Source organism: Antedon mediterranea, chromosome 3, assembly GCF_964355755.1.
Source record: "Antedon mediterranea chromosome 3, ecAntMedi1.1, whole genome shotgun sequence".
Classification (NCBI taxonomy): domain Eukaryota; kingdom Metazoa; phylum Echinodermata; class Crinoidea; order Comatulida; family Antedonidae; genus Antedon; species Antedon mediterranea.
In genome coordinates, this window is record NC_092672.1 from 32,605,732 (window position 1) to 32,618,863 (window position 13,132).

A 13,132-nucleotide genomic window follows, 5' to 3' on the forward strand; every position below is an offset into this window, starting at 1 on the left:
GCCGGCCGTCTGCTCGCTTGGGGTGGTAGCGCCCTCAGTTTTTGTAAAAATGACGACGGACAAAAAGAAACAGAAAGAACCCGCTCTATCTTGCCGCGGCCTTTAAAAGCTGGAAACTGTTAAACGTCGTATTGTTAAACAATCATCAAATCTCCCTGCCTATGTATAAATCGTAGCGGCGCATTTCATCGTCGAGCTGTCTACACTTCAACTTTATGTGACACAAAAATGTGATTAAAACACTACCATATTTGGGCACATCAAACTTTTTTTGTCCAACTAGTTTGATATGTAGACAGAGCAGTATACAATTTGACAATAATGTATCAAAAACTCCCCATAATACAATTATAGTTATTTTAAAGCCTACACTGTCAAACTAGTTTACTAGTACCCAAATATGGTAGTGATATGATATCATGTATCATTATCATGGGCACATCACATTTTGTCAATAAAGTTTGATAGTAGACAGAGCTTTTATTCTCAGCTGTTTGCTTTACGTAAGTGTATATACCGTACGAGAACTAATATAAGATGTAGTGGGAATTGAACTCGAACAGAAACAAGGCAATTCGACTTGATTAGAAATAAAATAACTTTAATATTGCTTTCAAACATTGTTAGGCCTCCTACAAATGATGTTGTGATCTGCTTATCTTCTTCTGGTGGCAATTGAGTTTAAATAGATTAGTATCTCTCTCTAAACTTAATACTGGATGAATGACAATATACATATCCGTGTCACAATACTTATTCACTTTGCCAAAAATTGGATTGAAAAAACAAAAGATTTAGCTGAAAAACTGTAATTTAAAGCAAAAAGCTACCAGCCATTGGGTTATTGATTCGTCTACTTCTAACTTCATAGTTGAAGGCTACTGCTCCACTAAGGGTCCCATTGTGACATCGGCAGCCAACTACGGCGCCAATACGTCTGTCTATACTACGACAGTGTGTATGTAGTATGAATGAACCACTACACCGGGATGCGATTTTTTTTTTCGTACATAAGTTGGGGACCCCATCATGAAACGTCACAAAATAAACATGAATAATTCATCAGTTAAATTTTCTTGTTCCGTGTGCACCCAAGCGTATAGCAACAAGAAGTGATTACACAAGTGCGGTACGATTCTAGGCCTATCTCCGCTGATTTCATAATAGAATAGCGGAGTTTTGTGCAATTGCATGTTGCTGCAGACTGTCCGCCATGCGGTATGTCTACTAGAGGGAGTTTGTGTCCGCCAACCGGTACCTTGTCAAATTGCCCGACGATTCCATTTTACAGTGGGTAATTACTGTAACTAGTACAATAGCCTGGCGATTCCATTTTACAGTGGGTAATTATTGTATCTACAGTGTGGTAGAGCGTCAATTACTCGTATTGGTATTACTTATACTGGTATTTGATATACTGTGTGTAGTTTTTTGTTCTTTTTAATTAATAAATGACCTTTTACAATTGTCTATTGTGATTTTTTTAAACATTGACGAATTAGAAAATATTGGCAACAGAGGGCGCTATTATGAGGAGCCATAATGAAAGAGTAAGTAATACGACCAAAGATTTTAAAATCTCTCTGGTAGTGGTACAGTTACACTGTTCTACAATTTTAGTATCCCGTAACAGAGTAAACCCCCTATTGAATTACAACAATAATACGTTGCATGCTCCTACGAAATGTACGCATGTTTTGGGAGATACAGAATATTTTAGCTTAGTTAACATTTTAGATATCCCGACAGTTTTGTCTAAGTACTCTCACATGCATTGATGAAGGGCTATTCATAAACTCATACTCATATATAACTCATTATAAGCCTATGATTATTCATTATTATTATTAAATATTGTTATTATTATTATCTTGCACCCTATATAGCTCTCCGAATTTTATCTATAATTATAATTATTGTTTAATCTTAAGTTGTTTTAGGCCCATGTGACATTATGTTTAATTGTTTATTATTATTTTTACAAAGGAAAACGGACTTGGATTGGGAGGGGGGGGGGGTGGAGTTCATGTTTGGTCGATAATATGTTAAACGGAGGGGGTAGGAGGGGGAATGGTGTCAATGGATATGCCTACATCGTGTGTAACTCTAACAGTGTCCGCCAGAAAGAGCTTTTAAGGGCTTCTTTACATTATTTTATATTTACATTTATATGGATCAATTACAAATTATAACAGGCAACAGGTACGTTATGATACATAAACATCAGATAAGCCGTTGATTTCATCGCCCAAAAACGTGCCAATATTTGTTATAACGTAAAAGATATCCCAACTATCCACTAAAGAGAGAGTTTATTAAATTACAATATTCTGTCACCGAAAAAAATATGATATACATTTAATTTTTTTAATGTGATAGGCCTACTTCCAGACGGTTAAAAATTATGAGTCTTGACTATACATCGTACCGTTTTTGAATGTCCGTTTAAAAATAGCAGAGAAATGCAGTTTGTTTTAATATATAGGCCTAAAGATATAGGCCTAATATGCAGTTTGTCCACCAGAGAGAGTTTTTGGACGGGCCTAAGTTCTTTTTTAACCAAATAATTTGTCTGGTTGTGATCGTGTATTTGAGCTTGGATGGGGAGGGGGCGTTAGTTCATGTTTAGTCGATATGTTGAACGGAGGGTGCGGGGGGCGGGGGTATGGTGTGAAGGGATAAGCCTACACCGTGTGTAACTGAATTGTCCGCCAGAGAGATTTAAAGGGCATCTTTACATAAATTTGTATTTAGTACATTTATATGGATCAATTACAAATTATAGCAACAGGTACGTTCTATAAATTAATATCGGATAAGCCGTTGAATTCATCGCCCAACACATGCCAATATTTGTTATAACGAGATAGCCCAACTGTCCACTAGAGAGAGAGTTTATTGAATTACAATATTCTGTCGAAAAATATATGATATACATTTAATTTTGTTAATGTAATATTTCCAGACGGTGACAAATTTTGTCTTGACTATACATCGTACCGTTTTTGAATGTCCGTTTAAAAATAGCAGAGAAATACAGTTTGTTTTAATATAGATATATAGGCCTAATATGCAGTTTGTCCACCAGAGGGAGTTTTTGGACCTAAGTTCTTTTTTAACTAAATAATTTGTCTGGGTGTGATCGTGTATTTGAGCAAAGGGGGAGGGAGTTCATGTTTGGTCGATATGTTGAACGGGGAGTGGGGGGGGGGGGGGTGATGTATGGTGTGTAGGGATAGGCCTACACCGTGTGTAACCGAATTGTCCGCCAGAGAGAGTTTAAGGGCATCTTTACATAAATTTGTATTTTGTACATTATTATGAATCAATTACAAATTATAGCAACAGGTACGTTCTATATAAACATCAGATAAGCCGTTGATTTCATCTCCCAACAACGTGCCATTATTTGGAATGGAGGGGGTTGGGGGAGGTATAGTGTGAAGGGATAGGCCTACATTTGGCGATATTCTGTCACCGAAAAAAATATGATATAAATTTAATTTTTAAATGTGATACTTCTAGACTGAGACAAGTCTTGACTATACACATAACACATCGTACCGTATTTGAATGTCCGTTTAAAAATAGCAGAGAAATGCAGTTTGTTTTAATATAGATATAGGCCTATGCAGTTTGTCCACCAGAGGGAGTTTTTGGACCACCTACGTTCTTTTTTAACTAAATAATTTGTCTAGGTGTGATCGTGTATTTGAGCTTGGATGGGGAGGGGGGGGGGGGGGGGGTTCATGTTTGGTCGATAATATGTTGAACGGAGGGGGTGGGAGGGGGTATGGTGTGTAGAGATAGGCCTACACCGTGTGTAACTGAAGTCTCCGCCAGAGAGAGTTTAAGGGCATCTTTACATTAATTTGTATTTAGTACATTTAGCCTATATGGATCAATTACAAATTATAGCAACAGGTACGTTCTATATAAACATCAGATAAGCCGTTGATTTCATCGCCCAAAAACGTTCCAATATTTGTTATAACGGTAAAGATAGCCAAACTGTCCACTAGAGAGACAGTTTATTGAATTACGATATTCTGTCACCGAAAAAAATTTGATTTATAACATTTAATTTTTTAAATGTGATACTTCCAGACTGAGATAAATTATGAGTCTTGACTAAACATCGTACCGTTTTTTGAATGTCCGTTTAAAAATAGCAGAGAAATACAGTTTGTTTTAATATAGATATAGGCCTAATATGCAGTTTGTCTACCAGAGTGAGTTTTTGGACCTACGTTCTTAATAATTTGTCTGGGTGTGATCGTGTATTTGAGCATGGATGGGGAGGGGGAGAGAGTTGGTCAATATGTTGAACGGAGGGGGAGTGGGATGGTGTGGACGTGAAGGGATAAGCCTACACCTTGTGTAACCGAATTGTCCGCCAGAGAGTGTTTAAGGGCATCTTTACATAAATTTTTATTTTGTACATTTATATGAATCAATTACAAATTATAGCAACAGGTACGTTCTATATAAACATCAGATAAGCCGTTGATGTCATCGCCCAACCGTTTACGTTTATTTATCAATTTAATTTAACGTTGAAATCCAGTCGAATTTGGTTAAAAGGATATGTTTTCAATGTTGAAAAAAGATTGAAAGAAGTAGTTATAAATTATGCTTTCATGTTTTAACCCCTTTACAGTATTAGGCCTACGTTTCTTTAGCAATCTTTTTTCAACGTTAATTTAACGTTAAAATCGAGTTGGCATTTTTGGTTAAAATGACAACATGTTTTCATCATTGAATAAAAGTTGAAATTATGTTTTCATGTTTTAACTCCATTACAGTATTACGTTTCTATATCAATCTCATTTCAACGATAATTTAACGTTATAATCGAGCTGGCTTTTGGTTAAAATGGCAACATAATTTGAATTGAACATTGTGTTACGTTTATAACACAATATAATGTTAACGTTAATTCAACGTTAAAATCCATTTGGCATTTTTGGTTAAATGACAACATTTTTTCAACATTGAATAAAGGTTGAAATTACATTGTGTTAACGCCATTATTACGTTTGTTTTTCAATATTATTTCAACGTTAAGATGTATTGTCCCTTTGACTAATTCAACAAAATAAATTTATTTAAAAAAATTAATATTTCGAAAAAAAGTTGGTCATTTTGAAGTATCATAATAGTTATTAACTTTCACCAAAAATTAGTCGAAAAAAGTTGATTTAAAATTAAAACAAAACAGTAGACACAAGTATGAATATTTTCATAACCCAATTTATCCATTTTTAAACTTAACCTTATTTTTGCATGCAGATGTCATTTGTCCATTCGTCTACAAGCCTTTCGTTTTACTATTACAAATGTCTTAATTAAATGCACTGTGTTGAAGGGTACAGTATGTTTGAATTTACAGTTTGTCTGTAATATTTCTGCTACAGTATTCTGTAGTATTTTGAAAGATATGCTACTTAAATTAGGGTGTATTTAAAACAATAATCATAATGAAGGTTACATTGGTTAAACATTAAATTATTACCCGAACCTTACTTTCTTAAAAAAAAATACAAATAATAAGTCAATCTATCAATATTCATGATAGTTTGCTCCTATGGAATTTATAAATTATCTTATGTTTAGGAAGTCTTTTTTATGTTTTACATTGTAATGTTTAATGTCTTTTGGAAACTCAGACCAAAAATCCTTTTTTTTAGATTCCACACATCATTTTTAACAAGGCTTTTTCTTGTAATTTGTTTTATAAAATTGTATGTACTGTGAAACAATAAAAATGATATGAAAAATTAATATGATTTTGAAATTATGAAGAATCAGATATACAGTAATTCGGTAAATAATGGCCAATGTAGTACACAGTAGTATAACAATAACAGTATAATAATGCTGCGCAGGATATAGCTATGCTAGTTAATAATACTAGTATTATATGCAAAGGATGGCCACCGGCGACGGTTTTCAGCCGTTCCTACAATACGGACAATGCAGTTATTTTTTAGGCCTACGTTGTGTGATGTCTAGCATTAATTTGTTTGTTTTAAGGTTGTTATAGTTTTGATGTTATTTTTTAATGTATTCATCATGTGGAGATCTAAGATGGGATAAACCACCTGCAAGAAACAGGTTAGATTCACAGAATATTCTACTGATAAAAATATTGTATATAAAAACCGAACAGAAAAAATTCGATGTACAAAACACCTCGGATTATGGTCTATCAAACTGCCATTTGGATATGTCGACGCAACTCTAGGAAAAGTGACGCTTTAGTAACGCAATTTACTTACAGAAACAAAGTACATATAATTTTTCCCTCTAAAAAAATGGTATCGTCAGGAATATGTTCCCCCTGGCAGACATACCGCCTTGCAGACATTACAGAAACAAAGTACAGATATTTTCCCTTTAAAAAAAATGGTATCGTCGAGAATGTGTTCCCCTGGCGGACATACCGCCTGGCAGACATACCGCATGGCGGACAGTCTGCAGCAGGATCTCTATCGTTTTGTGTGGATTGTCGAAATAATCAGCCTTTAGTTTATGGTGTTTTTAATATAGTTTATTACTAAAGAATTACGTGTTAAAATTATAGTTTCTATTGATACTATTAGGCCTAATTACTAGTCTCTAAACCCCTGTATATTCTAGTAGTAGTAGCTGTGTGGGTGTGTGTGACTTGTGTCTTTGGGCTATGTCCAATTACTACTTAGTTTAATGTTTTGCCTAGCTGTCGATTAGCCTCGACATATTTTGCATAGTGGACGTGTGTGTGAAGAAGAGTGCGCGAAGGCAATCACGTGAATTGACCTAGAATCCTAGGCCTATTATTGTAGAAAGAATCGTATCGCAGTTGTTGTTCCGTGTGCACCCAAGCGTTCTTGGACATAGCCCAAAGAAAGCTTAGACCCACAAGAATAAAGAATGTGTATAATTTGTGTACTGTATTTTTTTAATTCTGCTATCAATTATCAAACAATATGCAATGTACTCAAAGGAACTTTAAAAATGCGCGTATATGAACACATGAGATGGGAAGATTTGACCCACGAGAATAAAAAATGTATTTTTGTGTAATGTTTATTGTTTAATTTTGCTGACTTATTACTCGGATTGTGTCATACCAAAGATAGTGTAACTATCTTTGGTCATACCTAACACACACACACGTCACACACATCCACACAGCTACTACTAGAATAGACATGGGTTTAGAGACTAATAATTAGGCCTAATAGTATTAATAGAAACTATAATTTTAACACGTAATTCTTTAGTAATAAATTATATTAAAAACACCATAAACTAAAGGCCGATTATTTCGACAATCCACACAAAACGCCGCTATTCTTCAACAGCGGAGATAGGCCTAGAATCGTACCGCACTTGTGTAATCACTTCTTGTTGCTATACGCTTGGGTGCACACGGAACAAGAAAATTTAACTGATGAATTATTCATGTTTATTTTGTGACGTTTCATGAGGGGGTCCCCAACTTATGTACGAAAAAAAAAATCGCCACCGGGATAACCAGCTACTCGTCTCGAAAGATGTACTAGGTTCTTTAAAGTGCACATGCGCCAGATGTACACTGGACCTACAGTTTATAGTCCTTATCCGAGAAGACAGTGTTCTACCACCAGAACCATGGAGCAAGTGAGCCTGCCTCGAACCCTTGCCAATGTTATGGCTATGGATTTCGGTTCCACTGTCTTAACCACTCGGCCACAGTCACTCACTGATTAAATTTAACCATGATATTTTGTCACTTTATAAGTAAAAAGAATTTTTCGGGTTTTGTTTTCTACGTAAGTTAGAACTACAAAATAGAATATTCAAAGTCTGATTTGATTAATCTTTCATTAAATTGTTTCATGTTTTTTGGGGTAAAATAAATTTAGTCAGTAGGAGGACTAAGGCACACTAGTGTAGTTTTGAATGAGTATCCACGACAAAGGTGATCGTGTAGGCCTACTCATCAATATACTGTAGGCCCACCTCACATTTTATGACATTGTCATCCCCCTAATAAGTGGCGCAACGGCTATGAGCGCTCACTGGCTAAACCCAGAGGGGTCCCGGGGCTTTTGGAGCCCCTTAGGCATTAAAATATGTCGAAAAACGCCCGAGGCCTCCAGGGCCACTTAGGATTCCTAAGCCAAGGGCCTCCGACCTCTGCGTTACGCCACTGCCTCTAATCATCATCATCATTCTCCTCCTGAACCATTTTCATCAGTCACATTCACCCATCAACACACCGTCATCACCAGTCATACAAATATCATTCAAATCATAATAATAAATTAATTCGTCGTAATTATCACCAGATCAATAGTCATCATTTCTAATTAAAATAGTCGCTACCCGTCTTAAAACGTCGTCGTCATTTGTTTTTGTTTGGTCTCATCACATCCAGGACCGTCATCGTCACTCGTCGTCATTTGTTTTTGTTTGGCCTTATCACATCCAGGGCCGTCGTCGTCGAACTTAACCACATATTAAAGACAGGAGAACTTTTATTTCTTCTCTGATAACCAGCGGGTGTGGATGAATAACTTCCGGCGTCCTGTGACAGTTGGTCATGTCCCACACATCAATAACTGTAAGGTTTGGAACGTCACTCATGACCTTCCTCATCTCTACATCCAACAAGAACGCCGGCCAGTCGCCATAGTTAACCGAACCTGCGGCTCCACTATATTCCCTCGTGTTTGCACTTTTAAAAAACACTAACGTCTTTGGACTTCGTTTATACAACCTAACAAGAGCAGCCTTTATAGTCAGTAATCTGCTTCGATAAACATCAACACTCGTTGGCACAAAATGTGCAAACATATTTATGCAAATGATAACATTCTCGTCTGCTCCGAGTTGATCGATTTCATTGGCTGTCCATTTGATGTCTTCTACGCGCATCCAGGTGTTACGTATTGGGAACGCGTGGTGACGATAGAACAGCTTAACTTTGTGAAGCTCAGAATGGGCAATTAACGGCCCAGCTTTTTTATTTACTCCGGTAATATCGACGCTAGTTGTTTCTGGAATATTAGCAACTAAATATTCATACCATTGTCGAATTGTTGAATCTCCGTAGAAATAAAAACGTTTATTTTCTAAGCATTTGTTAGCAACAGCCGAAAATACATCTATATTCTGCAAGGTACACTGGTTGGAGTACCAGCTGTCGTTAAAATAAAAACCAGCGGCTAATTCTTCGTTCCCTTTTACTGAATTCTTTACAGGTTGACATGGAATTGATGATTCCTCACATAAGCAATTCTCATCTGTAAAAGATAAACATATAATCTATATATTAAACGTGTCTTTAACGACGGTCAATAATTAAAAACAAAACGGTGGGTCCTAAATCTGCAAAAAGAAGTCCGTTTTAAAGAATATAAGTGAGCCTAAAGAATGGAATACCAAGGCAATCTAACAACAGGAAGCTGAGCTTGCTCTGAGGCTAACAAACTTTGTGATCCTCTTGTTTGATTGTCTTGCTCTTACTCAAACCCAGGCTCAACGGAGAATGGAATATGAAAAACATAAGATGCATGACTGTTACCAAGGAAATCTAACAACAGGACGCTCTGAGCTCGACTAGCCAAGATAGGCTATCGTAACAAACTTTGTGGTCCTGTTGTTAGATTGCCTTTCTCTTACTCAAACGCGGTCGGTTCAAACGACTCAAGCCACGGACACAAATCTAATGGTCTTACCTGTACTGTTTACGAATATTCCTTTTACTCCTATTATTGTTTTGGGTCTGAAAAAAAAAGAATACTCATTAAATCTGGTATTAGTACGAACACATAAATATAAAAAGTGACCATTTTAGTCGCGAGTGTTTGTCATTTTGATATTTTTGAATTGTTGTTCTTCTCCATTTTTTTAGAGGATAATTTTTGATTATGGAAAGAATAATCTTTAATAATGTCTACATTATCAACCTGTATGTGACAACAAATGTGATGTGCCCATAGATATGATGATGTCATATCACTATCATATTTAGGAATATCACTACCGTATTTGGGCACATCACACTTTTTTTGTCAAACTAGATTGATAGTGTAGACAGAGCTTTAGTCTTAACAATTTATGTGTTGTCATCATTCGTTCCTTTAGTGCACAACTGTGCAATATAATATAGATAACTTACTTGAAGAATAATTGCTCTTCAACTGTAAACTGTGATGACGTATCGATTCTAGCTCTTTCTAAGTTCCCTTGATGGTACATCAGCGCAGAGCACGGCAAATCTCCAGGCTTCTCACAAAACCATGGTTCACCAGTTCTCAAATCAGTAAAGTTGCAGATTTCATTGGCAGACGACAATTCGATGTGGCACCTCATTGTGTGGATGATATCTCCCAATTGGAACTTTCCATCGTATGCCATCCGAACCGGATACATCTGTTGAACTCTTTTCATAGCCGCGATTGCCTCACTGCTGTGGATCAGTCTTACGTCGATGTACATTGGCCCACTCCATCTTAAAGTGAAGTACGCACTGTACGTGCCATTATTATGGTCCACTATCTCACCATCAGTAGACTGACTGGCCAACGAAGCAACACTATACACTTTGCCGCGAAAGTAATCACCCCCGATAGTCTTCTTATTATTGAAGTGATCACGCGCTTCAATCGTGACGTGTATTTTGTCACAGATGTTGTAAGAGGCCTTTTCGTTTTCGATATAAAATGACGAACGACCAGCGTCCGTGAATATGGCCCGGGGAGGCTCAGTGTATCTGGGTATATACATGTCATTTTCTGGGAACAAGCCTTGAGTTGGCCTGTACGGAAGCGCGACAAAATTGTGTGAATTATCAAACGGTATTACATGTTCCGTGAGGATTTTCAAAGATAACGTTCTCTGTAAAAAAAAAAGATTTCGAAATTTATACAATGTTTGACAATGCCAAATCTATCAATTTAAAACTATAAACAATTTAGATTTTAGGCACTTCTTCAATATTGCAGCACCACATAGGCCTACAACTAGGACTATACCGTCACATAAATGGGAGATGATTTCTGTTTTTGCACTGGGAGTGGAAATAGCCAGACCAACTTCTTATCGTCCTATTCGAAGGACGTATACAGAACGTCGTAGTATAGGCGAAGTGCGATTGGTAGCAGAGTAGCTCCTAAGGAGGATTTGGAGTTGTTTCAAGGCTTTAGATAGACTGTGTCCAAATGACACTTTCACCCTACCGTATATTATCATTATCCGTATATATATAATCATATGGTCATCTCAACCCGTGTGAAAAGAATATTAAAATGTTTTGAAAACGACTTACAAACATATTATCCACCGGTGAAAGTCTGAGTAAAGAACACATGAGTGACGTCAGAATCACAGAAGTAAACAGCAGACATACAAACACATTTCTACGTCTAAAATGTGTACAACAACTATGTTGAGGAAGAACCATTATTTTAGGCCTAGCAAGAGAGCAATTTGTAGGCCTGGATATCAACTTGTTGAATTAGACAGTTTTCCAGTTGTTATGTTAAAAGGACGAGAGGATCTCACCAGGGCTGGGACTAATTGAATTTGCGGTGACTCAAACCTTAGCCGGTGATGACTTAACAACCGGCCGCCGTCCGTATTGGTTGGTTGGTTGTTATTGATAGTTTTCATTGATTGGTTGATTGTATCAATTATTTTTTTTGTTTATTTTGAAAAATAAATAAAACGTCAAATAGTTGCAAATACACGTCAAATAAGATCTAAACATATTCGATTATAATAAATAAGTTTACCAATTTGGTGTATTTTTTGTTTATCTATAAAGTACTTATTTCACAAGTAATGGGGTTTTCTCAATACATTTTCAAAACATTGCAAATACGTTAATTGTTAAATTATGTTAAAAAATTAAGTTAAACAACCTTTTGTCCACGCTCCTCTATTATGTTTGTAATTACACCATACGATGTTTGCTCTTCGAAATTAATACAAAAACTTTTTGTTTTTAAAATTATTCTTCTCCATTTATCCATGTAAAACTAGACCGTTCATAGGTCTTATATTTGTTGTATGCATGTGCATGTATTATGTATTAGCGAGTGGAACGTCAAAACTATAGTTGTATTTTTTTTTATAGATTTACCCCGTCAAAGTTGATAGGCCAAAAATACCAGATTATTTGACAAATACACTATATTATCAATAAAATATACATATAAACCAAGCTAATGTCAAACCCCTTTGTTCCAAGTATTGTTTCATTTTACCCGAGAAGTAATCAATTAGAGAGAACGGGCATATCGAAGGAAATAGTTATAATTTGTTCCATCCGCAGTACGTTAACTTTCTTTCTTTCACAAAGCGGCCTATTAAGTATTAAAATATTACAAACGTTTTAAAGCGATTCTCTAGAATACTTTAATTCTTCGCTTCCGTTGAATGTAAAATTGACCTTGTTAAACCGACTAATTGGTAATTAAATCTGAATTATTTTATGTAATTCTTACCAAAACGGTCCACTCATTTACACATTCTGGAGAAGAAACTTTACTACGTAGACTGCTGTATAGTGGAATATTTTAGAGGCTTGGTCCTTGACTTGAACTCAACGCAACGACGACGTAGCCGCAACGCAAAAGAATTGACCAATCAAAAGCGATGATTATTCCAACTTGTGATTGGCCAATTCGCTTGCTGCTGCTGGGTGGGAACCAAACTTTACAACGCAACGACGTAGGCGCGCACAACGCAAAAGAATTGACCAATCAAAAGCGATGGATTATTCCAAATTGTGATTGGCCAATTCGCTTGCTTCACAATGCAACGACGTAGGGAAGAGACTTGAAACTTTTCGAGCCACTATATTTGATAAAATAAATTGTCGTGATTGGTCAAAATACGTGCGGTGGGCGGTTCATTGATTGGTTCAACACAAAACAACGTAAGGCACCGTAAGGGATTTGACCAATCACAAGCGATGATTTATTTGGATTTGAATGTCTCTTTTCATTGGTCAACTCGTGGGAATCAAGTTTTAGGAGTTAAACATAGCAGATAAGTCAATAATTCACAACGGTGAATAAGTTTTAATTGCTAAGATTTTTTTCATTTTCATCATTAAATAAACATTTAAATATTTATTTGAGCAATATTCTAT

General features: G+C 36.1%; 1 protein-coding gene across 1 annotated transcript; it reads right to left on the bottom strand.

Moving 5' to 3' along the window:
• Positions 1-8,016: 8,016 nt before the first annotated feature.
• Positions 8,017-11,437, bottom strand: LOC140044314 (NXPE family member 3-like). The gene is made up of 4 exons (XM_072088792.1): positions 11,303-11,437; positions 10,154-10,872; positions 9,688-9,757; positions 8,017-9,297 (listed from the first exon to the last, which is right to left on the bottom strand). Exons 1-4 carry the CDS (start codon positions 11,435-11,437, stop codon positions 8,479-8,481), a joined length of 1,743 nt encoding a protein of 580 aa, XP_071944893.1. The 3' UTR covers positions 8,017-8,478.
• Between the last annotated feature and the right edge of the window lie 1,695 nt (positions 11,438-13,132).

Coding starts and splice junctions, on each gene's coding strand:
- LOC140044314 (XM_072088792.1), bottom strand. CDS start 11,437: ATGGTTCTTCCTCAACATAGTTGTTGTACACATTTTAGACGTAGAAAT. Junction 9,758..10,153: donor GAAGAGCAATTATTCTTCAA/GTAAGTTATCTA, acceptor TTTTTTTTTCAG/ACCCAAAACAATAATAGGAG. Junction 9,298..9,687: donor AGACCATTAGATTTGTGTCC/GTGGCTTGAGTC, acceptor TTTAATATATAG/ATTATATGTTTATCTTTTAC.